This window comes from Mandrillus leucophaeus, unplaced genomic scaffold (genome assembly GCF_000951045.1).
Source record: "Mandrillus leucophaeus isolate KB7577 unplaced genomic scaffold, Mleu.le_1.0 Scaffold100, whole genome shotgun sequence".
Taxonomy (NCBI): domain Eukaryota; kingdom Metazoa; phylum Chordata; class Mammalia; order Primates; family Cercopithecidae; genus Mandrillus; species Mandrillus leucophaeus.
Genome location: NW_012098099.1, coordinates 1,691,682 through 1,715,869, shown reverse-complemented (window position 1 = coordinate 1,715,869; position 24,188 = coordinate 1,691,682). Strand labels below are relative to the sequence as shown.

Genomic DNA, 24,188 nt, shown 5'->3' with positions numbered 1-24,188 from the left:
GCACTATTGATAACAGTAAAGATAGAGAATCAACCTAAGCATCCACTGATGGACAAATGGATATAGAAAGTGTGGTATATAAACACAATGGAATACTATTGAACCCAAAAAGAATGAAATAATATTGTTTGCAATAATATGGATGGAACTGGAGGTCATTATGTTAAGTGAAAAGACAGATGCCACATATACTAATATATGGGAGCTTAGGAACAATCGATCTCACGGAGATAGAGGATAGAATAATAGATACCAGAGGCTGAGAAGGATGTGTGGGTGGAAGGAGGAGATAAAGAGAGGTTGATTAGTGGATGCAAACGTACAGTTAGATTGAACAAATAAGACCCAATATTCAATAGCAGATTAGGGTGACTATAGTCAGCAACAATGTACTATGTATTTCAAAGTAGCTAGAAGAGATGACTTGAAATGTTAACAATGCATAGAAATGATAAATACTCAAGGTGATGGATACCCCAAATACACTAACTTGATCATTCCACATCCTATGCATGTAACAAATACATGTGTCCCATAAATAAGTAAAATATTTGGTATCAATACAAAAATTTTTTAAAATAAAATAAATTCTTCATTTTATACTTTTCATAGTTTTTCAATTTTCTGTAAGTATATACCACCCTTAATTTAAAAAAAAGATAATTTTCAAATACTGTACATCTCCCATTTAGAATGCTTCAGACTAACCAAGTAATGAAAACAATCCTGAATGACAATTAAAATTATATTGTTGGTTCTGGCAGGTGCCACTTTCTTTAGGGCTAGCCCCTGAGAGTCCTTCCACCATGGGACTTCCATGGATATCCCAGCCCTGAACCAGGCACTTACCTGGGAAGGTGTCGTCACACTGATTTCTGGAACAAAGTTGTCCTCAAAGAAACTGATGATGTTCTCCTGCTGCAGTTCCTTTGTCGGGGTGACTTTAGGTAGAGGTGGGACAGGAGGCCCTTTCCTTGTCTAGGAAGCATTAAATACAAACATTAATCCAGCCAAAGACGATGTGTCAGACATGAAGGCAGGTTACATGAACAGAGCCACGTGGACAGATTGAGCTCTGATCGAAACTTATATCTGCATATAGCAGCAAGCCTATCTGATTCAGGTAAAGAATGCTGTCTACTTGGGAGGCTCTCTGAGCCCTGATAAGCCATGGTTCAGGGGAAAAACAAAACTGAGGCTATAAGAGTCCATTCATCTCAACTCAAGTACAATACACAGAACTGCAGGGCCAGGTACATATACTTTTAAGGTTAAACTAGGACAATACCCTCTTCTGAACTAAACTGAAAATAATTTCTCATTTCAGAAATAAATTAAAATTTCAAAACTAAAGCAGCTTTTCATTTGAATTGGTGAGACCAGCGGTAGGCAGCTTACATTTCACTTTCCATTCACGGATTTCGAAAAGTAGAAAACTTTAAAGGTCTGTTTAATACATGTGTCTTCCCAAGACCTTCCTTAGTTCAACTACATATAGATGGTCCTTGACTTACAATGGTTCAATCTATGATTTTTTTTGGATTTCAGGAAAGTGTGAAAGCAATAGGCATTCAGCAGAAAGTGTGAAGATACTCTCTCATGAGGCTGGGCAGTGGCAGTGAACCACACTTCTGTTAGCCCTGTGATCACGAGGGTAAATGATTGCCATTATGTCCTACAGTGTACTATAATCAGTAAATTACACAAGGTATTCAGCATGGTTATAAAATAGGCTTTGTGTTAGATAACTTTGTCTAACTGTAGACTAACGTTAAGTGTTCTTGGCACGTTTGAGGTAGGCTGGGCTAAGCCATGATGCTCAATAGGTTAGGTGTATTTAATGCATTTTGACTTGCAATATTTTCTACTTATGATGGGTTTATCAGGACACAACCCCTTTGTAATGCAAGCAGCGTCTGTACAAGAAAGCTTGAACTGGACTAGAGACTTTAAGTTTTTCCACAGAAATTCTCATTTTCACCCAACATAGGGAGAATAAAGGTGGCAGTTCTGCTCTACAGTTACCATTGCCCAACCCTTACTGTTTCTTTTCAATTACTTGTTCAATACAGTTTTAGTAATTGGCTACTCATGTGCAAATGTGTGCACCAAAAATGTCCAGAGGTACCAAAAATGTGAAATGACATAAACATAACTGCTTTTCTTGGCAGAACTTGCTAACTCTAAATCATTAGGAGAGGGAAGGTTTCATGCAGAGGAAGGATTTAAATGGAGTATTGAAAGAAAATAGTTTTGCAACAAGAGATGGGAGAAGAGAGAGCACGCTAGCCTGAGCATGCAGAGAACATGGTAAGAAATCCCAAAAGACTTGAATATAGGGCATGTGAGGACATATCAAGTCAAATAAGAAGAGCAGGTGGATACCTTCACGACAATCACAATGCCTAAAGCCTCACATCTCAGTCTCCCTAACTGGAAATTTCTCTTAAAGCCCTAGCACCGTGGGATTATCGTAGATGGGGCCACCTTCACCTTATCATGAGCTCCATCCCCGAATATATTTGACCTCTTCCTACCTGTGAAGGCGACCGAGGCCGTGCTGGTGCGGGAGATGCAGGTGCTAATGTATGATTTGGACTTGCTGTTGGGCTCGGGAGTGGTGAAGGCTCCTCAGGTGGTGATGGCGTCTTTGCAATGCGGAGAGGACCCGAATCACTAGAGGAACACAGGAGATTAGGCAAGGGGCCTTTCAAAGAACAGTATTCATCTGATCAGGGGCTATTCCATCTCAGAGAAATCCTGAAGCCTTACAGGTACTGTCTGTTCTCCTGCTCTCCACTTCCAGGTTAATTCTGGTTAATCGCAACAGTGATGGTGATAACTGGTACCATTCATTTGCACTACACAGGCCTCATTCATATATTATCTCTTGTCTTCACAGTAGCCATGCTTTAATGTCCCCACTTTACAAGTAGTAAAGTGGGGCATATAGAGTTTAAAAATAAAAACCCTAAAATCACCCAGCAATTTAGTGACTCTGAATTCAGGTCTTAGCAATGCAAGCCCTCTGTTCTTTCAAACAAGCTCTGCAAGAATCAGGTCCAAACATAGGCTGAATTTATTTTACTAGTTTCACTTTCTATTTACAAGAGAATCTTGTCATGTCACAATCTATTAAAAAAACTACTCTGAAAATTGTAACATATTAAAAGGCAGCCTTAAGATAGTGTTAGTAAGGATTCTGTAGAAGTGCTTTCAAATAACATTTGGAAATAAACTCACTAATTATTTCTCTTTCTAGACCTTATAAATAACTACTCAACTCAGGCATCTTGAAATGTGCAACAAAATCAGATAAGATTCAGTTTCGTTTACTAAGAACCCATCATGTTCCCGGCATGTGGCCAGACGCTCAGGAACAGCCCAAATGTGATGACTAAGAAGCACTTGGGACACATCCTACTCTCTAAGAATTTCTAAAGTCTACAGCTCAAAGAAACAGAGTCTGTACCCCAAAATAAAAGAGCATGTACACAGCAGCATGGTCTACATATTCTAAGGGCTGAGGGAACTGGGTCCTTTAGCGAGAACACAGACACGCCGCATGATTGGGGTCATATGTCAGCAATCATGGCCTCAGACGGAAACACAGCCCCAATCTAAGCTTAATAGAGATGCCACTGAGCTCACTCACCACCTCATTCTGCAGAGGAATGTCGAAAAAAATGAAAGGAACATTCATTAAGTGGTCATGGGCCCGCTTTTTCTTCACTGTATCTGATTTGGCAACATTAAAATTTTCAGATGAATTTGTCCCTTTCATTTCCAGGTAAGGGACCAACCCTTAATTTTCTCATGCACTTCATTTTTAAAACACTCAAATTTCCTTCTGATATTCCTATTCCAATCCTTCCTTTGTGCCTAATACTGAAATAACCATACTAAAAGCAGTAACTCTGCCTCTCCTATGTATTCGTTCAGGCAATATCTTTCCCTTAGAAAGAGAAGATATACTACAGCTCACATAGTATAGAAACCATAGCAGAACCTATAAGTAAGGCTAATCCAAAGAGCAGGGAATAAGAACATCAACAACCTCTAGAGGGATCCAAACATTAATATATGTAGAAGTTGGTTCATGTGTATGACTATGTGTGTTTTCATAAATGTATGAAAATAAGTGTTTGTATTAAAATGACAAATATAGAATGTCAAGACTGTATATTACCTTGGGAACCATGTAGTTCAATAGTATCTTTTTTTTCTCTATTGAATTAAAAAACTGAGACCTTCAACCAGAGAGGTTTTTGAACTTACTCAAGGAAGGCAAAGCAAGTTAACTGCAAAATCAGAAACCGAAAGCTGGGTCTTCTGACTCCCAGCTCACTAGCCTGCATTCTCTGAGTACATAAAGTCTGCGAAGAACGGAATAAAGAGGTTTCCAGAATCACCGGAGAAAGCTGGTGTGCAGCCGAATGCCGGCAAGGTAGACAGTTCACCTACGGATCGCTGGGGCTCCGGGGTATTTGACTGGCATACTCATAATGCAACGTGCAATAAAACAAAAATAGTACAGTGTTCACCAGATCAAGAGTTGGGAGGTAAGAGGAAGATGAGATCTTACCTACTTCCTCTTTCCTTTCCCAAAATGGATTCATAAAAGATGTCAGCATCAACGATAAGAATCAGGACAAACTGTCATAAACTTTAGGAATTCCTTTCTTCTCCAGAGAAAATATTAAGTGCATAACAAATTATATATTACAACAAGCATATACATAATCTATTAAAATTTCACGCTGTTGCTATCAGGCCTCATGGAAAGCAGAGAGAGGCAGAGAGTCAATGCTGTTATGACAAGAAGAAGAATCCTAGTTGGGTCACTGAAGGCCAGAAGTAAATGTAAAAGCCCTGAAATAAAATTAGTGTCAGCTTCTAGTGTGAAAAGGCTCCCATGAGACTTTTGTAGGATAAATAAAACAGTATAGGCTGGCCCAGAGATTGTAGAAATTTTAATGAGCAGTACATTATGGGAGCTCCAACGAGCAGGGGCCTACCTGGGCGCTCCTTGGATGGTGAAGGCCTTGTCGGCATGCTGGTCACCCAGTTTCGTCATTACTTCATACAGTTTGTGGCAAAGCTAAGGGGACAGAGGCCACTTGTCTATTAGTCACATGTCATCCTAGTGCCAATTCAGGCTATTCTCCCCAAGAAAGAAATTGCTTATTGAGAAACTATAAATTTTATTATAGTTTGGATAGCCTCAGGATAACTGAAATTCTGTATATGGTTCAAATTTAAAATCTATGTCAAAACTGAAACAAATGAAACACAAGTAAACAAAAAAATACGTATTTATTAATCAGAGGACAGAGCAGAAAACAAAAGCTTATTGTTTACATTGACTCCACCCTTTTGAACAACAACAACAAAAATCAATCAACAACAGAGTTGTTGATTACCTAAATATTCTGAGACCAATTTTTCATCAGCCTAAAATACCATTGGGAATTCCAACTTTACAAACTGCCTGGTAAAAGAAACAACACTGTAAAACTGTGGCAAAATCTTCAAAAGATACAAAGAACTATGTGATCACTATGAAAACCTGTAGAAATGTTACCAAGGGTAATAACGCACTACTAAAAGAAACATACAAAAGAGTGAATTCTTTGGATAATTCTATCCCATTTCATTTGCTTCCAAAATAAACCTTCCTTTACTTTAGATTCCACATGCAAAAATAATCACCATGACTCACCACCGCAATTTCCTTATGAAACTTGGCTTCAAGGCTGGAGACGTTTTTGAAAGTATTAACATAAAATCCAACTCGTCTGCCATGTGGAAATACAAAGAGGAAAGAAGAGAGAGGGAAAGACCAGTCAGCAAAAATAATTCTAATAGCAACGAAATGTATGAAAACCCAGGTTTCTTTTACACCATGTTGAATAACTTTGGACTAAATAAAATACTGAACCCAAAGCAAGCCCAACATTTCCTCATCTGTTAATGAACGAAACCAAATATCTTTTGGCACAGAGCATGACCTCTCCTAAAATTCAGTTACTGCCTTAAGACAGTGATTCTCAAACCTTAGTGTGCCTGAGAACCATCTGAAGGGTGTGTTTCTGATCCCGTAGGTCTGAGCATGGAGACTGAGAATCTGTATTTTCTGGTGAGTTTCTAGATGACAACTGATGCTGCTGATTCAGAGACAATGCTTATGGAACCACCGCCCTGAGAACTTACTTATATTTTAGATGATGTTTCTTGCTTTCGAGATTTGAGAAGTTCATTATTAATTTTTAAAAACTATAAATGGTCTAGTTATTATTATGTGTTTGGACTCTGAAATTTGTTTCATAGAGGGAAATAAAAAACACATAAATTAAATCTAATTGTTCATCAAAAATTAGAGCATGTCATCACTGAGTAAATGAAAACATAAGCTGCCCATTCATAATAGCAACGAGATTAACTTCTTCTATGGCTTATCTTTACTTACATCCCTAACATATTTGACTTAATCTTAATTTTCTATACTTACAGTGATCATGTGACCCTGATTTCATATATTTTTCTTTTAATTGATTTTAAAAGATCATATACTTATTCATAAATACATGAGCATATATATATTCATATGCATACAAATACACATGCATATAGACATCTATTCATTAATAAAGAAAATCCTCCACAGTGTATTTGGGAAATGGTAAGCCCCCAGGAGGATCAGATCAGAGCCTGGGAGAGGAGAGCCTAGGGAGGAAGCAGATGGTTCACTGGGGCAGAGGTCCTTGCCAGACCATGAAGCACAACATTTATTGGCAGGCAGTGGGCAACCCCTAGACGTGTTTGAGATAGGGCAAAGGAGAAGACTTGCACCTGTATTTGAGGAAGCTAATTAAGGCAGCAGTTTGACAGGCAAGGAGAGACCCTACAGGCTACCTGTACATTATGCAGAGGGACCCCACTCTCAGAGTTTGCAGAGAAGTCTTCTGGGGCACTTTGAGTGGCAACTCATGACTCCTTCTCCAGGGCCCCAATCAACTCAGACAGTAATTCTTAACACCTTTCTTCCTTCAATTACTCAACAAAGGACCTATCCAACTCTGGGTACATGCATAGTGGTAGGTGAACATGTCTCTAGGAACGTACAAGCCAGTTAGAGAAGCACCCAGAGGGGTTGCTTGATGAATATATGCTCCATTTATATTTACAATGGAAATATATATATATGTGTGTGTGTGTGTGTGTGTGTGTGTGTGTGTAAGAGAAAAAAGCAGATTTTATATATATTTGAAACAAGCAGATTATAAAACCACATGGGAATGTTAAGTTACAACAAGAAGGCATACATGATTAAATATCAAAAGTGAGTGGATATGGGCAGAAACAGAGAAACTGGGAGGAGAGGAGAGAAATGGGCCCTGTGATAGCTGCAAACACCTGCTTAAGAGGATAAACTTGGGCTGCAGAAAGACGGGTCCAATTTAAACAGAAGGTGGGTACAGATGGAAGAGGTGTGTAAGTTGAACTTCATTGGGGAGTATTATTTTATTTTTATTAATTTTTTCTATGGTAAACAAAACCCTAATGAATATCTACGATTAAGGTTTAGTACACAGCTTATTCATTTCCTTAGGACAGATTTCTTGAAGGTATTTGCTGGTAAAAGGAGTGAACCAAATAAGCACTGATGTTCACTGTCAAATTGCTCAACTGCTCCCAGCAGACTGGGCCACTTATAGTCCCAATTACCTTACATATGTGGTAATTGAACATTACTTTACATACGACCTTTATAAATATAACAGCCAAAAGTTGGCATCTCACTGACTTTTAGGTTTTTATTTCTTTAATTCAAGTTAACACTTTTGTTCATTTATTTACTGTTCATTTGTATTCCTTCTTTTGTGAATCACCTATTCAATTTTTTTTGTTATTTCTTAGTATTGTTTTTCTTATCAATATGTAATGGCACTTCTATTAAACACATTTAACTTTGGACGCATTAGGCAAAAACAAAAAAGAAGTCCCATTCTTCTATATTTCAATTTTGTTTTCTGATATACAGCATATCTTAAGTTGTCAAATCAATTATTATCCTGAGAAAATGGTGTAGTATCAGAAATATCTTATTTAGAATAACTAAACATCTACGTTTTTCTAATATTTTGTTTTTTAATTTAGAAATTAAATTAACTAGCATGTATTTAATTAGGATAAAGTGTCCAACATTTTTGATACAACTGATAGTGATTTTCTCCAATTTATGAAGTCAGAGATCCTGCAAAGAGGGGAATGCGTTTAACTAGTTCACTATTACAGCCCCAGCACCTAGTACACAGGAGGCATGAATAAATGAATAAACTCCATAAATGAATAAGCCAGTGAATGAAGAAACTTGGCACTCATTCTACTACAAGAGCACATTCTGATGTGACCCTAGCTTGTAAAAACCTAATGTAACCAGCAGTAGAATATACAGACACAAAGTACCAGAATACCAGGCTCTTGATTCTGATACTATCTGCTTAAAAGTTTAATTTGGCAAGTTCTTTATAAACAAGGGACTCTGAGACATCACCATTTCCCCAAATGTGGCATCCTCAGGACCCTTCTGATTATCTGTCAAAACCAACTTAATTTCTTTATTAAGATGTTTCTTTGTTCTCAGAAATAAAGGAGTTGAGCTTATCACAGCTACAGTTTGCAGGCCTGAGCACTCTCCCCTCTGCAATGCCCTAAAGAAATCTGTCTCCCTGGAGGGGAGTGTCAGTGCTTCCCCCCAGACCCTCTTGCAGTGGAGGAGGCATCCCCTGCTGTCCCTCACTTACCATGGAGATAGAGTACGAGCAAGAGTTTTTTCCTAGCTCTCTTCTGATCCTCTAAGCTCACTCCATTCTGGGATTAATGGCACTCATATTCAACCTCTTCAAAGCCTAATATCAACCTCTCAGCAACACTCCTCAACCCCAACCACAATCCACAATGGCATGCCTCATGGTTTCCCCTCTCTCCCTCACCAAATCCTAACACTAACACTGTAGATCTCGACAACCATATGACCATCCAGCCAAAACATGAGCCCTCTAACCAGTGACCCCAGCATCCTATTTATACACATTCTGCATTGGCCTCTGACATCTTGGATCTTGCCATGACTCACAACTATTTCACCTCTGAAATGGGGCAGATCAGTGGCCCACCCACTAACCTACTTTCCTGGGCCATGAGCTCCCTCATTCATTCATTTCCATTCCACCTGCTTTTTTCAAAACCTCTGTGAGATCAATGCGCTTTTCTTCCAGGCCATTACCCTTGATCAGGTTGAACATCCTGCTTTATCAAGCTTGGGCCCTGTGGTATACCCCTTAACACTCTCTGGCCAGTCCTATCAATACCCTTCCTCCTTGTCCTGATCCCCTGTTTGCTCCACATACCCTCAGTCCTAAATTATTCCACCTCTCCCACAGCTATGCCATCTTCTCAAAATGACAAAAGTTGTTTTTAGAAAGCTTCCCTTGCCCTCTAATTTCCCTATACCAGCTGCCACAATTCCTCAGGCCCATCCTAGTTAGAATCCTCAAAATAACAGACACCATCACCTGTTGCTGCTTTCTCATCTCCAACGGAGTCTCCAATGCCTATAATCAAGCTTCCGATCCCAACATCTACTGAAACCCCTCTGGACATTTACCAAAGGTGATGCCTCTTTAGTCCTCATCTGCTTGACCCCTCTATTGTAAATGATAGTCCTGGCACTCCTCATTTTTAAAATTCTCTCCATTCTTGCCTTTTTGAGATATCCCTCTGTCATGGCTCCTTCTACATCTCTGATTAATTTTTGGAAGGCTTTTCCACAGTTTCCTCTTCTTTTGCACATTCCATAAAATATGGGTGCTCTCAAAGGTTCTGCTTTGATCCTCACCTTGCCATTTGATCTATCTGACCATCTAATTCATCAACTCTCATGGCATCATTACCACCCATATGGTAATGACTCCCAAACCTTTCTTCAAGCTTTAGACTTAGCTTAAAAGACATAACTTTTTGAATTTCCTAACGATTCTTCAATTCAACATATATAAGCCAGATTCAATCTTGCCAAAATTTCCTTTTCTTTATGTATTGTCTATCTCTTTGAGAGATGACTTCCCTAAACATCCAAACTACAGTCTGAGTTACCCCATCTCATGTCACTCTCTACTAAATTATCCTTTTTTAAAAAAAATGTTTCTGCATTGAACTTTTTGCCTGATAAATTTTTCATTTCTTTTAAAGGTAACTGCCTTTCCCTGTCCTTCAATACAAGCTCCAAGCAAACAAAAAGTTTCAGTACAGAATCTTTAGCATTTAACAGAGTTCTTCACACACAGTAGGTGGTCAATAAATATTTGTTGAATGAATGATAAATGTATCTGATCCCTGTCTTTCTCCTGCTTCATCACCACAAGCCCCTCCCAAACACTATCACTCTGACTTTGAGTTACATCAGACCAATTAAAGTTCCATGAACCCAGATATCTGCTTCAACACACAGGCCTTTATTCATGCTCTATGTCAGTCTGGCATATCCTTTTCACTAAATGGTGGCTTTACTTATTTTACAAGATTTACCTCAAGAATTCTCTTGAGTCCTTCCTTCTTTCCATCTCTCTCTATATAATCTATAAGCTCCTTTAAAACCTGCAATCATATTCTAGTATTTTCTTTTTTTAAAATTGAACTTGCATCCCCCTCTAAGCAGTAGTTCATTTCTCCTTTATGAACTACTAATTTCTGGAGATCAGTTTAAATCCAAAATTTTGAAAGTTTTCTACACGTGGCAGTAATGGAGGAATAGAGAAACAAAAAAGATATAAGGCACACAAAGCAATTAGCAAAACAGTAGACAGAAAGCCTACATTATTGGTAATTATATAAAGGCAAATGGACTGAGCACAGCAATCAAAAGGCAGAGGCTGGCAGAATGGATAAAACACACACACATGTGCACACACAAATGATCCAACTAGATACTGCCCACAAGAGACATGCTTTAGAGTCAAGACAGGTAGAAAGTTTAAAAATGGAAAAAAGAATATTCCATGAAGAGTAATGAAAAGAGAGCTTGAATGGCTATACCAATATCAGACAAAATAGTCAAAATTATTAGAGACAAAGGACAGTTTGTAAAGATAAAACAGTCAATCCATCAAGAAGATATACCAGTTATAAACATATATACACCTAACAACAGAACCCTAAAATACATTAAGCAAAAGCTGACAGAAATGAAGATAGAAATAAGCCCAATAATGGTGGGAGACTTCAACAAGGCAGAAGATAGTAAGGAAATAGAAAACTTGAACAACATATAGTCGACCTGAACCTAACAGGCATATATAGAACATTCCACTCAACATTCTGAAGGATTATGAATAGTTTCATGCAGTAATAACTAATAGGTAATATGTTTATTACTCCATGCCCAGTAATATGCATTTCCTCAAAGGAGGCAAAGAAGATACAAAATACTAATTTCAATTTCAAGGTTGAGTAATATGGCTTGTTAAAGAACATATGTATTTATGGAATAACTTGAAAAATTATGACTGAATGCAATCTCATTTTAGATAAAGAGGCCCTAGATAAAAGCAGCAGGATTTACAGGAAAACAAAACAAAACACCAAAGTGTTTTAAAATGCTACCTTTAGGAGTTACAAGCTTAACAATCTTAGGCAAGGTATTTAATGAATATGATCTTTAGCTTCTCATCTGTGAAATGGAGAGATCTGTAATTGTAATGATTAGAGGTTATGTATGTAAAGTATGTAAAATGACACCTAGCAAATACAAAGTATTACAAAAAATGATCTTTTGTACACAGCACAAACAATGCACACAATTATTATGGTTGAGTAATCTGGATTTCATCAAGAAATATGCTATATAGAAAGGAAGGCTTAAGTCAGGTTTTGATCAAAAGGCAGGATCTGGATTGAAAAACTAGTTTTGACTGATGTTATTTCCTAAGTGCCAGAGTGAGACATTAGATTGATTTCAAAAGCATTGAAACATTTATACTGTGTATGACCAGAAAAAGGGAAAGGCTTCTTTCCAATATTATCCCTCAGATATTCCCTTTGTTTTTAAATCCCTACAAAGTCTTTCATGCTACAAGACACTCCAACAATTACTTTACTTTGAATAACCAAATACAATTTAGGAAGGGCACAAAAGACTGAAATAACATCAGTGCTAGTATTGGATGTAGTAGAGCTCATTAGAAAAATCTTAGTTATATACCCAATCCATAATAAGGCAAATAATAAATATCTGTCTCTTGAAAATTCTGGCAATTTCCCCAAAGTTTCATAATTGGCACTGGCAATTTCCCACGGTATTATCTCATAATTGAAAGCCTTGAACACTGTGGTATCCAAGTCTTTTTGAAGATCAGTTTAAAAAGCAATTAGGCAATTACATTAGAAATCATTAAAAAATTCCTTTACAGGGGAAATAAAAAGAATAACTGTCTTAATTGTATGTAAATGGCAACTTATGTTTGGAAGTAAATATCTGTTGCAGATGAAGATAAGCTCTGGAGAACTACTAGTTGAGGTGATGAGTATCTTAAGTGAGGACAAAAACACTGATGCTAAAGATATATGTAAAGACTTTGAATAAAAGTATTCCATGAAATGTTAGAGCAAAAAAGTAATATCTATATTTTTTAAAAAGCCGTAGCATCATATAATTTTTGATTTTAAATAAATGCGAATAACTAAATAAATTCAAATAATAAATAGATATTTGTTTTATCTCTATCCCTAAAAGTTGTATACATTCAGGTTGTTTAAATCCTCCCTGGGGGAGAGAAGAGGTCTTCTTTAGGCCCATACAGTGAGGTCCTAAGCAGGCCACAGAGATGTCAAGGTGGAGCTTCTGAAAGAAAAGGTATACAGGAAGAGGTCAAAGAAGGAAATGTAAAGGCAAGACTACTATCATAATCCACAACAGGATGATGAGGGTTAGGGTGTGGACAGTGGGACGAGAGAAAGGGAGAGCGATCCAGAAGCCCACACCAAAAAATGATGGATTGTTTATTTTGATGGCTCTTTCGTTTACTGTAGGTAACAATTCCAAAGCTTTGAGGCTTGGGAGCCCAGAAATAATGGCACACACACACAAAAAGAAAGAAACGCAGATGTAGAGAGAATGAGTAAATTCAGATGAACAATGACATAATTTCGCATGTTGGACTTTGGGTGATGGCTGGACATTGAGGTAGAAACCAGCCAAAATTTCATCCAGATATTTCAGTAGTTCAGCGAGAAACACTGAGTACCTTTTATTGGCAAAAATTAAAAACACTAGAGATGAACTCAAAAATGGGCAAACTCTAGTATAGACCCTCAAAATGCTTACAATTTTGGCGGGTAAATAGAAGCTCTAGAATTTGTATATAAGAAGGCTTTCGAGGCACACCCATCTAGTTGGAAGTTAGAAATAGAGGACCTGATTTAAAATAACGTGGCATTATTTTAAGTACAATTCTGGCTAATTTGGGGTAGGAGCATGAGGATACTGACAGAGATTGAGGATCATAAGGTACTATTTCATCCAACAACTTCTTTGTTCTACCACTGAGTAGGAAAAACAGAACAACTATTTAAAAATGCACTTAATTCCACGAGAAATGCAGAGTAATGTGTAAATAAGAGTATCTGGTGCTCAAAATATGAATACAGTTCAGATTTAAAAGTCAGGGCTGAAAGTAGAAGCTTACCATCTAAGCCAGATGACTAGATGAGCTCTTGGAATAAAGGACTGAAAGGACATTATTGTAAGTGTCAAGATGAGGGACAGTCTTCCTAATGCCTCTAATTGAGATTTAGGTCTTCACTTGAGAAATGGATTGAGGTCTAAAATTGTGTCATCCTATACAGCAGCTACTAGCCACAGGTGGTTATTTACATACAAATAAATTAAAACAAATAAATTAAGTTTAAAATTTAGTTCCTCCTTTTTAATCCTAGCCATATTCCAAGTGATCAACATCCACTAGTGACAAGTAGCTACCATACTGGAAAGTACAGATAAAGAACACTTCCACTGGACAGTGTTGAAGTATCACAGTAAAAATAAAGACAAGATAAGGGATATTCACTGACCTTGAATTTCTAAAAGGAACATGTGCAACCTGTAGAGAAATATTTTTACCTTGACCATAATGATGGTAACTCTTCTTGTAAGTCAACATTAAACTCTTCAAACACTTTCTGTGCTTTCTGAAATTCTTCTTCTGCCTAGGAATGAAACATAACATGTGTTTACACTAAGAAAGACCATTTCTATACACCACAGCATCATTTAATATAAAATAAGAATAGTTTTATGGCATCTTGGAAACATTTTGAGAAGGAGAGTATTTGGTTAAAAGCATATCCTTGTTTTTCAATTAAACAGGAAATACTAAGAATCCCTAAAACTGGAAACTGGATCGATTACAATGGTTGCTCTTGCAGTTTCTGGCTGAATCATTTTTTCTACAAAAATGTGTTAGCTGCCTGCCATGTAGACAGCTCTGCTATGGATACTGAACATGAATGCATCCCCAGCAAATTCCCAGTCTAGTGGAAACTCTAAATAATTACATTACAGGATGTATTTACAAAAGGGACTTACAATGTGTTATAGAGCATGCTATGTGGAAGGTGATGCTGAATCCTAAAGAATCAGAAAATGTTTGCTAAGGGAGGGGGTAGGAAAGACATTACAATACATAAAGGTGGAATGCCTTGAAATGAAATTCTAGCTTACCATGTGAACTTGTCATACTGCTTTACTACTGTGTACCTCACAGGTTGTTTTGAGTATTAAGGAAAGTTAATGTAGATGAAGTGTTGAACAGGATGCCTGGTATCTAGGAGGCCTCTCATGAAGGGCATTTATTATTGTGAACTGCTCAGAAACTGTTGTGTAGCTCTGGCTCATGGTATGTTTATGGAAGAAGGCGAGGAGGGGAACGGAGACTTGAAAGTTGATCAGGATGGACAGGTGAGTTACAGCCAAATTGTGAGGGTCTTCTATGCTGTACTAAGAAATTTAGCATTTTTCGTAGAGGTAATAGAAACCATTAAAATATTTAAGCAGTGAGAAACATATCTTGATGTAGAAAGACCAGTCAGACAGCTGTGTGTAGGCATATAGGAAAAGGCAAAACTGGAAGAAGAGGGTGTACTTAGGAGATGACTTCAGTTAGTCGGCATCTGTAACTTGCTGATATACATGGTGAAAGTTACTATAAAAAATTTTCTAACAGAAAAATAGTTTTATGCAAATCCACATGTCTGTACTCTCAGACAATCAAAAGTCACCTCTGAGAATTTCAGCTTGGTGTCCTATCTGCATCTGCATTTCAGCACTGAGGGTGGACCACAACTACCTAAGGAAGTGCGGACACGCTACGTTCTTTGATCCTGCAACATTGTAGGTCAAAGTTCATTCTGATCAAAATGTGTGAGTCAGTGTCCCCCATATGAACTGTACAATATAATGAAAAGCCTTATTTCCATTAAAAATAATAAAAAGCACTATGTTTCAGTTTAAATTCTGTTCAGTTTCCAATCTCCTTTTACAGAGGAAGCACTTAATTTTAAAAAGCAAAGCTGCAACAGGTCATAAAATATGGAGAGTGTTATTCACCCTAGGCTCAATCCCTACCTTAGAGATTCGACTCTCATCCTTCCTCTTGGAGCTCTGCAGAGCTTCCAGATGGTGGCGGGCACTGTCATAGTCCACCAGCTTCCTGCTGCGCTTGGCGATGCGATTCTGTCAACAGGAAATGCACTCACTAAGAGAGAAGCACGGACATAGAGTCTCCCTTTGACAGCCAGGTGCCAAAATGCTTTCCTTGTCCAGAGCTGCTGAGGATCTTGACTGGAGATCAAGAAGAGCTGGAGTTGCACTAGCTAAGTGACCCCTGAAAATCAGATGAATGCCTCCAATCCTTTGTGTGGAAGCCATTAGATAAATATCTTCCCTTTTGATAATAATTAGGATAATCATGAGCAGCTGAGGGCAGTTTGCAGTCAACGACCAGAAAAAAACCCAGAATTGGTCAGGGAGAGAAGGCAAAACTATACTCATTATTCTCTAGTCTAAATCTTTAAATGTTGTATTCTGAAGATAGTGGAAAACTATGTTAGATTTGGTTTTATAATTCTAATAACACTCACACCAACAGCAGTTCTATAAAAACAGATTTACTTCCTAAGAAATCTCTTTTCCTACAAGTGATTTTCAATACTTTGTTCATTAGAATCCCTTAGACTAATGTGTCATTTGGAATAGCTGGTGGCCAAAGACACAGGGCCAAAGGCACAGATTGTGCTAATGGGCAAGCCCTTTCCCATGGGTCAACATTGGAAGCCATGAGAAAGTCTGAGAACAAGACATTCCCTTGAAGTGTGGATGCAAATGAGGTGACATATGGCTGCTAGGGGATAGGCATAAAGCCCTGCTCATTTCTATGGAACATTTCCTCTTAACAACAACAACAAAAAGCTTTAAGCTGCTTGAGGAGGGGGCACCAAACCCTTCTACCCACAGGTGCAAGCAAAGATCTACTGCTTCTGGGGGAGCAGTCAAAGCAAAACCAATGTGGCTCCGGTAGAGATGGAGAGCCTTCTGACCTCTAGATTTTAGGCAAAAATAATTGTTGTAGGCAAAAGGGTAAAAGAAAAAGTCTCAAGGGGCATAAAAGCTTCCTAGGCCCAAGACCTGACTCCTTGGGCCTAGGAAGGAGTGGACTGTTCCAACTTGGGCAGGGAAGGAAACTTGCTCAAATCCAACCACAGTTATGAGGCTGACTTTGCCTAAAACAAGGCCGGGAAAGGATTTAAAACAAACAAATAAAACAAAACAAAACAAAAACCCAAAAGCCCTAACTCCACTAGAAGCTATAACACTAAAAAACAAGCAATAGTGGCCTACCACTGGAGGAGGACAGTGCAAGGAGAGAGACCCCTTCTGCAATATAGGCATACAAAGACAACTAAAATCTAATAAGCAGCAGCCACACTGAGAAAAACCCTCCAGCACCTAAGGGCCCCAAAATCAGGCTTCAACCTAAGAATTTGAAAATATTACAGACGTTAAAATATAAGTAGAAGGCATTAGCAGTCTAATTCTGGAGGAATTTGAAAGCTGTAGTGCACTGCAGTAACAATAGCAAAAATAAAGCCCCAATCCAGCTCGGGTCCTGATTAATTGATTCCCGCTATCATATTAATGGCCTGATAAAAAGGTTGGCCAATTTTCAGACATAAATATGATTTCAGTACTCACTATCCTATACATGATGTCTGGCATTCAATCAAAAATTACAAAATACACAAAACAAACAAACAAAAAAACCCATGAGAAAAGATAAAGCAAACAACAGAGACAGACTCAGACATGACCCAGATGTTGGAAGTAACAAACAGGAATTTTAAAATGAGTATAACTAATATGTTAAAGTATCTAGTTTGAAAAAGTCAACAACAAAGATAATCAGAAGGGGAATTTCAGAAGAGATATAGAAACTTTAATGGTCAAATAGAAATCAAATTAAAACACTAGAAATTTTAAAAGTGTTATCAGAGAGGAAAAATTGATTCGGTGGGCCCATCACTAAACTTGAAAAAGCTGAGGAAATAAACAGTGTACTTGAAGACAGGTCACAATAAATTATTTCCATTAAAACACAAAAAGGAAAGAATTGAAGAAAAAAAGAGAGAGAATTGAGCATATAAGACCTACAGTGCAATATAAAATGGTCTAACATAATATAACTGAAGTCTCAAAAAGAGATGAGAGAATAAGAAGCAATATTTAAAGAGATAATGACGGAAAATTTTTTTAAATAATGAAGACATCCAAGTATAGATCCAAGAAACTCAGAGAATCCCAAAAAGGAAAAATACCAAACAATACACATCTAAATACATCATAGTCAAACTGCTTAACATCAAGAATAAAAGAAAAACATAAAATAAAAAGGTAAGAATTACAGGTTGCTAATCTTCAGAAACCATGCAAGCCAGAACACATTGGATGATATATTTATAGAACTAAAAAATAAAAGTTAAAAGAAATCTGCCAACTCAGAATTCCACACCCAGTGAAAATATCTTACAAAAGTGAAGGTGAAATAGTTTTTTTTTTTCAGACAAACAAAGGCTGAGGAAATTGATTGCCAGCATAAGAATTTTAATATGAAGTGGAGCTACACAGAAAAATGAGTACCAGAAATGATAAAAGTCAATGTAAAATATAAAAGATTTTGTTTTCCTACTTTAGTTGCTTGAAAAGGTAACTGATTATTCAGAGCAAAAAAACATAACTAATATATTGTGGTGTTTATAATATATGTAAAAGAAAAATGTATGACAGTAATAGTGCAAAGGAAAGGAGGTGGGAAATGAAAGTGTACTGCTGCACGGTTCTTAAATAATACATGAAGTAATATACATTATTTCAAGTTAAACCTAATACATCAAAGATGTATGTTATATACTGTAAGGCAGCAACAAAGAAATAAGTTAATAAAGAAGTATCTATGTGTCCCAAAAATATGAGCAATTATTATATGCCAATTAAATAAATTGTTATATGTCAAATAAATGAGAAAACAGTAAAAATAAGTATAACCAATAAGGAAGTATCGTAAAATATACTGATTCCTGAGCCCTACACTTAGAGATTATGATTTAATTAGACTGAGGCAAGCCCTAGATACCTAAACTTAAAAAAAAACTTCCCCATAGTCCAGTTATGCCCAGTTATTTGAAAAATAAGAACTAACCCAGGAGAAGATGCTTTAAAAATTTTGATATGGTAGAAAAAAGAGAAAAAACACAATAATAATGTAAATGGTTATGGCTTACAAGGCATTGTCACATCTGATGGATCCTTCTAGCAACCTATAGAATGAGTGTTTCAGGGATTACCTCCATTTTACTTTTAGGAAATGTGGAGCGGCATGAGATTAGCTCTAATTTGTCCCAAATTGCTCAGCAAGTCTGTGGCAAAAGTGAACTGAATTAGAAGTTGGCCCCAGTGACCAGCGCCAGGAGTAGGATGAGGCAGGTGAGACAGGGCACAAAATTTAAGAAGGCCCCTTACTCTCATGGTCATGTGAGTTCAGGGTTAGCAACTGCCTCCTTCTAAATTGCACCACGGATTCTTTGCTCGCTTCATCCAATCTCATCCCTGCTTCTGAGTCTTGGTTAGTGCTCCTTTCAACAGCTCCCGCTATCTTTCTGACAGACTTTATGAGTCAACTACAACCTGTCACTCTATGCTATTCTTCTACACACCCTTCAGGACTGGTGAGAGGTGGGTTGGGGCAGTTAACTTCTTTGGCTATTTCTAATTGCTTTCATTTTCCCTGCACCTACCACTTCCAACTAGGATACTGGCAGAAAGCATGGAGATACACACCCAGTCACTCAAAGGATGCAATGAGTTAGCCCAGGCAGAGTGGAAACCCTTCAATTAGGTATGGTGAACACCATGTGCCTATAAGGTGACAAGGCTCATTACTTTTAGCAAAAATCTGTTACCTTCAAAGGAGGTTATCCCTTGAAGCGGTGGCCTGTGTAACTATATGCAAACTCTTATAAAGCTCTTCCTTACGGACTTGCCTTCTAGCTTGGGCATTGCCTTATTATCTTCCAAGTAGCAAATCTTGATTCTCTGAAGATAAATTTGATTTTTGGAAGCAGCTATGAATGAATAACTTTTAAGTCTTAGAATACGATGGAAGAGTACACTGGGTAATCTTATTTTTGTTCAAAAATAAGAAGCAAAGTAAATAATGTGACTCATTTTCTTAAGTAATTTTTAAGTCAATTACAAGGATAGCTTACCATGGTAGAAATGACTATTTTGAAGAATATCACTCACTTTGATGCATACATTTTGGGGTTAGAAAAGACAAATTGATCTTATTTTCTTACCTATCTGATATTTGGGAAACTTGGGGGCAAAAACCTAAATCTCCTAAATAAGGGTAAGGTTGACACATATTAGCTTTCTTAAATAGAAAATTACATAATTCTTATTTAACCATCCAATAGGAAACTTAATTAAATTACATTATAAATTTAACTGACATTTCTTGATAAAAGAAAAATCTTGAGATTTCTCATTGTGCACTGAACCTCTATAGTTAAAAAATAATTTAGTATACATTTTTAAAAATTCTATAATAATTCCAATTTGGAATTCATTTTGGTACACTGCAGTAAATACATGCTTAGTTGCTCATGCATGGCTGCCAAGATAGAATCCAAACTATATTTTACAATAACTGCTCACAGTTGTAAGCCTGCCTGGGTTGGTGACAAGCAGGTTCTTATTACAACATTGATTTCAGATGTCAATGCTGCATAACAGAAACCATAACACAGGGTATCCTGCCAATCACAGCTGCAACATCATCCCTCATGAATGGTCCTTCATAGACCTCACTGATGGGCTCAAGTAAACATTTGGAAATTTGCGTGAGGTTTTAACTGCACATGGCCTGTCGATTTCAATAGGAGGCAAGGAAGTCAACTGCGTTACATGCCTCAAAAATTCTCCATTGAATATTTTTAATCATAATCTTCCTTTCCATCAATAACTCATTCATTACAAAATCACTCAACACTACTTTTGTAAAGTGATGGAGTCTATACGTACTTCTAACTTCCATTCACTGAGTAAAGGCACACAGAATAACAAGTCCATTTTCACATAAAAACGTCTTTCAAATATTATATACAGCTATATTCTCACTCTCCAATTCCAAATTATTTCCTTTCCAAGTTAATAGCATAGGTATTTCCTCAACTGTTAGTTGTGTTATATGGCTTTGCAATTATCTATCTTGGTTGATAGCCTCTATGTATGCTCGTTTCCTAAATGTGGCTTGAGGGAGAGACAGAGAGAGAGAGATTCAGCCTTTTTCCATGATACATATAAACCCTTAACATATATTTACCTTACCTTCAGGGCATCCAGCAAAAGATCTAGATGATACTGTTTCCAAATCTTTACATGGTTCAGAAACTGCAGGATCATCTTTGTATGTGACCTCAACCATGGAACCCAAAAAACTAATTACTCAAGGAAAAGTTATAATGAGCTCTTCATCTTTCTGACATGGAATAAACTGAGAAGACCAGCCAACATAATCTGTCATAATTTTATTTTAATCTTTCTGTGTTTCAATAAACGTAATTCTGAATGTGCTTGTATTCCGAAATTACATGCTCCTAGACAGTGCGGCCAATTTCTAAATACAGTACAATAACTAAGATCTTCCAATTTTATTAATGATACTAAGCTTTTGCTCCTGAAACTCAAAAAACTTTCAGATGTTTGCTTCTCTAGTCAGTCACACAGCCTTTATTTGCTTAGTTAAGTCATACTATGAACATATATCATACGAATAATTTGAACAAGTTGTAAGCTGCTTTGGAATTTTCAGTTAAGAAGATACAATTTTTCCGTAACCTTGTCTGATTTCTTAAGTATTGCTTTTAAGGAGATTAAATTACCATGCAATAAAAGTGATGGTAGCAAGAGGGAAGAATAGGAAGCCCTGGACTCTCCTTCCCCACAAACATACAGATTTAACACCAACACATGAATCAATTTTTTGTTTGTGAGACACCAGAAACTAGTTGAATGGCTCCTGAACCCTTGGCAAGTGCAAATCCAGCCACATTGAAACAAGCAGGAAAAGGGAAGATACCTTCTTGCTATCCCTAGCACAATGCCATATAATCAAGAGGGAACCTCCAGCTCCCTGCTTCTCAGTGAAGAGTGAATAAGTAGGACTGAACATCTAGCATCCCAACTTTTCTGACTTCTACCCAAGGGAGTGTCTTCTACTTGCCTGTCTTGGATAGCTGACAGGTCCAGCATACACTAGTCCCTGGGTCTACAGAGAATAAACAGAGGTTTGAACATGCATGCAGGCAGTTGCCATAGCTCCTCTCCCTGGCTCAGTGTAGAGCAAGCAGAAGGAAATAAACTAACAAATAAAAACACACTTCTAGGTAGTATGGCCTACCATACAACTAGTTGCCACAGCCCCTCCCCTCAGTAAAAAACACTGAGGTCCCTGCTTCTATCTATGCAGGGAAAGAGTTAAACAAGCATCCAATGATACAACTTTTGTGGGCTTCCCAAGATAATGGCTTCCAAAGAAAATGAGTCTTGCTCGTCTCAGAGCACTGAAATGACCCAGCATTCTCTAGATGCCTAGGGGTTGCTAAGTACAAGGAAAGCAATCAGAATAGTCAAAAGTTTGAGAGGCTTCTAAAATCTATGACTGGGATGATTGGTGAAGGTCTTCTCCTATATGGAGCTAGTCCACAAAGATTAAAAGATGTGGCTGTTTTGTCTAATGTGAAGATACCAACATAGAGAACCAAGGTAAATTTAAAAACAGGGAAATATGTATCAAACAAAGAAATAAAATAAATTTACAAATATCAACCCTAATGAAATGGAGATATATGATGTGCCTGACAGAGAATTCAAAGTAACTGTCACTCAGATCAGGATAATAATGTACACACAAAGTGAGAAATTAAACAAAGCGATATAGAAAATATCAAACAGAAATGATAGAACTGAAAAATACAATAAGTGAACTGAAAAATTCACTGGGGGAGGGGGGGTTTAAGAGAATATTAGATCAAGCAGAAAAGAGGATCAACAAACTCAGACAGGTCATTAAGAATCATTTGGTCAGAGGAACAGAAAAACAAATGAAAAATAGTGAAAAAAGCTTAAGGGATTTATGGGACACCATTACATGGACCAACTTATGCACTATGGGAATCCCAGAAGGAGAAGACAAAAATAATCATAAAGCTATTGAAAGAAATAATGGCTGAAAACTTCCCAAGACTGGGAAAGAAAATGTTCATTCAAATTCAGGAAGCCCAAAAACTCCAAATGAAATGAACCCCTAAAAGTCTACACAGAGACACATCATTTCAATTGTCAGTTACAACTATGGAATTTCAAAATAGCAAGAGGAAAGTGACTTGCTCACATACAAGGGAATCTCTGTAATACTATTAATGGACTTTTAGCAGAAGCAAGCTAGAAGGGAGTCAGATGACATATTTAAAGTGACGAAAGAAAGAAAAAATTGTGAAACAAGAGTACTTGTTTCTTGTATTCTTAAAGAAGAGACAAAGACATAGCTAGACAAACCAAAGCTGAAGGAGGTCATCACCATTAGGCCTACCTTGTAAAGAATGCTAAACAGATTTCTTTAACATGAAATTAAAGGACACTAAACAGCAAACAATAGCATAAGAAAGTATAATATTTGTTGGTAAGTGTAAATATATAGACAAATACAGAATACTGTATTACCGTAACAGTGATGGGTGAATCACTTTCAATTCTAGTATAAAAGTCAAAAAGACAAAAATGCTAAGCATAACTATATCTAAAAAATATATTTATGGAAACACAATATAAACATATGCAAATTTTGACAATATAAAGTATACATGTAGTGAAAATAAAAGTGTAGAGTTTTTAGGGGTGATTGATGTTAATTTAGTTTTTAGCTTAAAATAGACTGTAATAATTATAAAATATTTTATCTAAATTCTATCATAACCACAAAAATACATATGGAAGGTACACAAAATTAAAAGAGAAAAAAATCAAAGCATATCAATACAAAGAAACAACAAAATACAAAAGAAATTAACAAGAGAGGAAAAGAGGAACAAACGAACAATAAGACAAACAGAAAACAATGAAAAAATTTGTAACAGTAAATGCTTTCCTACTAATAATTACTTTAAATGTAAGTTGATTAAATTCCCAGTCAAAAGACATAGAGTGGCTAAATGAATTTAAATTAAAAAAAAAGATCCAACTATTTGTTGTCTACAAGAGACTCACTTTAGATTGCAGGACACACATAGGCTGAAAGTAAAGAGATGGAAAAAGATATTCCAGGCAAATGGTAACCAGAAAAGACTAGGGATGGCTGTCCTTATCAGACAAAATAAACCTTAATTCCAAAACTGTCACAAGAGAAACAGAAGGCCATGTAATGATAAAAAGGTCAATCCCTCAGGAAGATATAGCAATTATAAATATAAAGCACCTATATATATATAACAAACATTGACAAACTGAAGAAAGAAACAGA

The 24,188-nt window shown here is 36.9% G+C and overlaps 1 protein-coding gene across 1 annotated transcript in view; it reads right to left on the bottom strand.

Annotated features, from left to right (window-relative positions):
- Window positions 1–24,188, bottom strand: part of AMPH (amphiphysin) — a 271,429-nt gene that overhangs the window by 82,166 nt on the left and 165,075 nt on the right. Inside the window, exons 6-12 of the mRNA XM_011972763.1 lie at window positions 15,683–15,790; window positions 14,180–14,265; window positions 5,723–5,798; window positions 5,019–5,101; window positions 3,656–3,664; window positions 2,538–2,676; window positions 850–978 (exon numbers count right to left, since the gene is read on the bottom strand). Coding sequence (XP_011828153.1) covers window positions 850–978; window positions 2,538–2,676; window positions 3,656–3,664; window positions 5,019–5,101; window positions 5,723–5,798; window positions 14,180–14,265; window positions 15,683–15,790 — 630 coding nt within the window. The remainder of the gene's footprint in view (window positions 1–849; window positions 979–2,537; window positions 2,677–3,655; window positions 3,665–5,018; window positions 5,102–5,722; window positions 5,799–14,179; window positions 14,266–15,682; window positions 15,791–24,188) is intronic.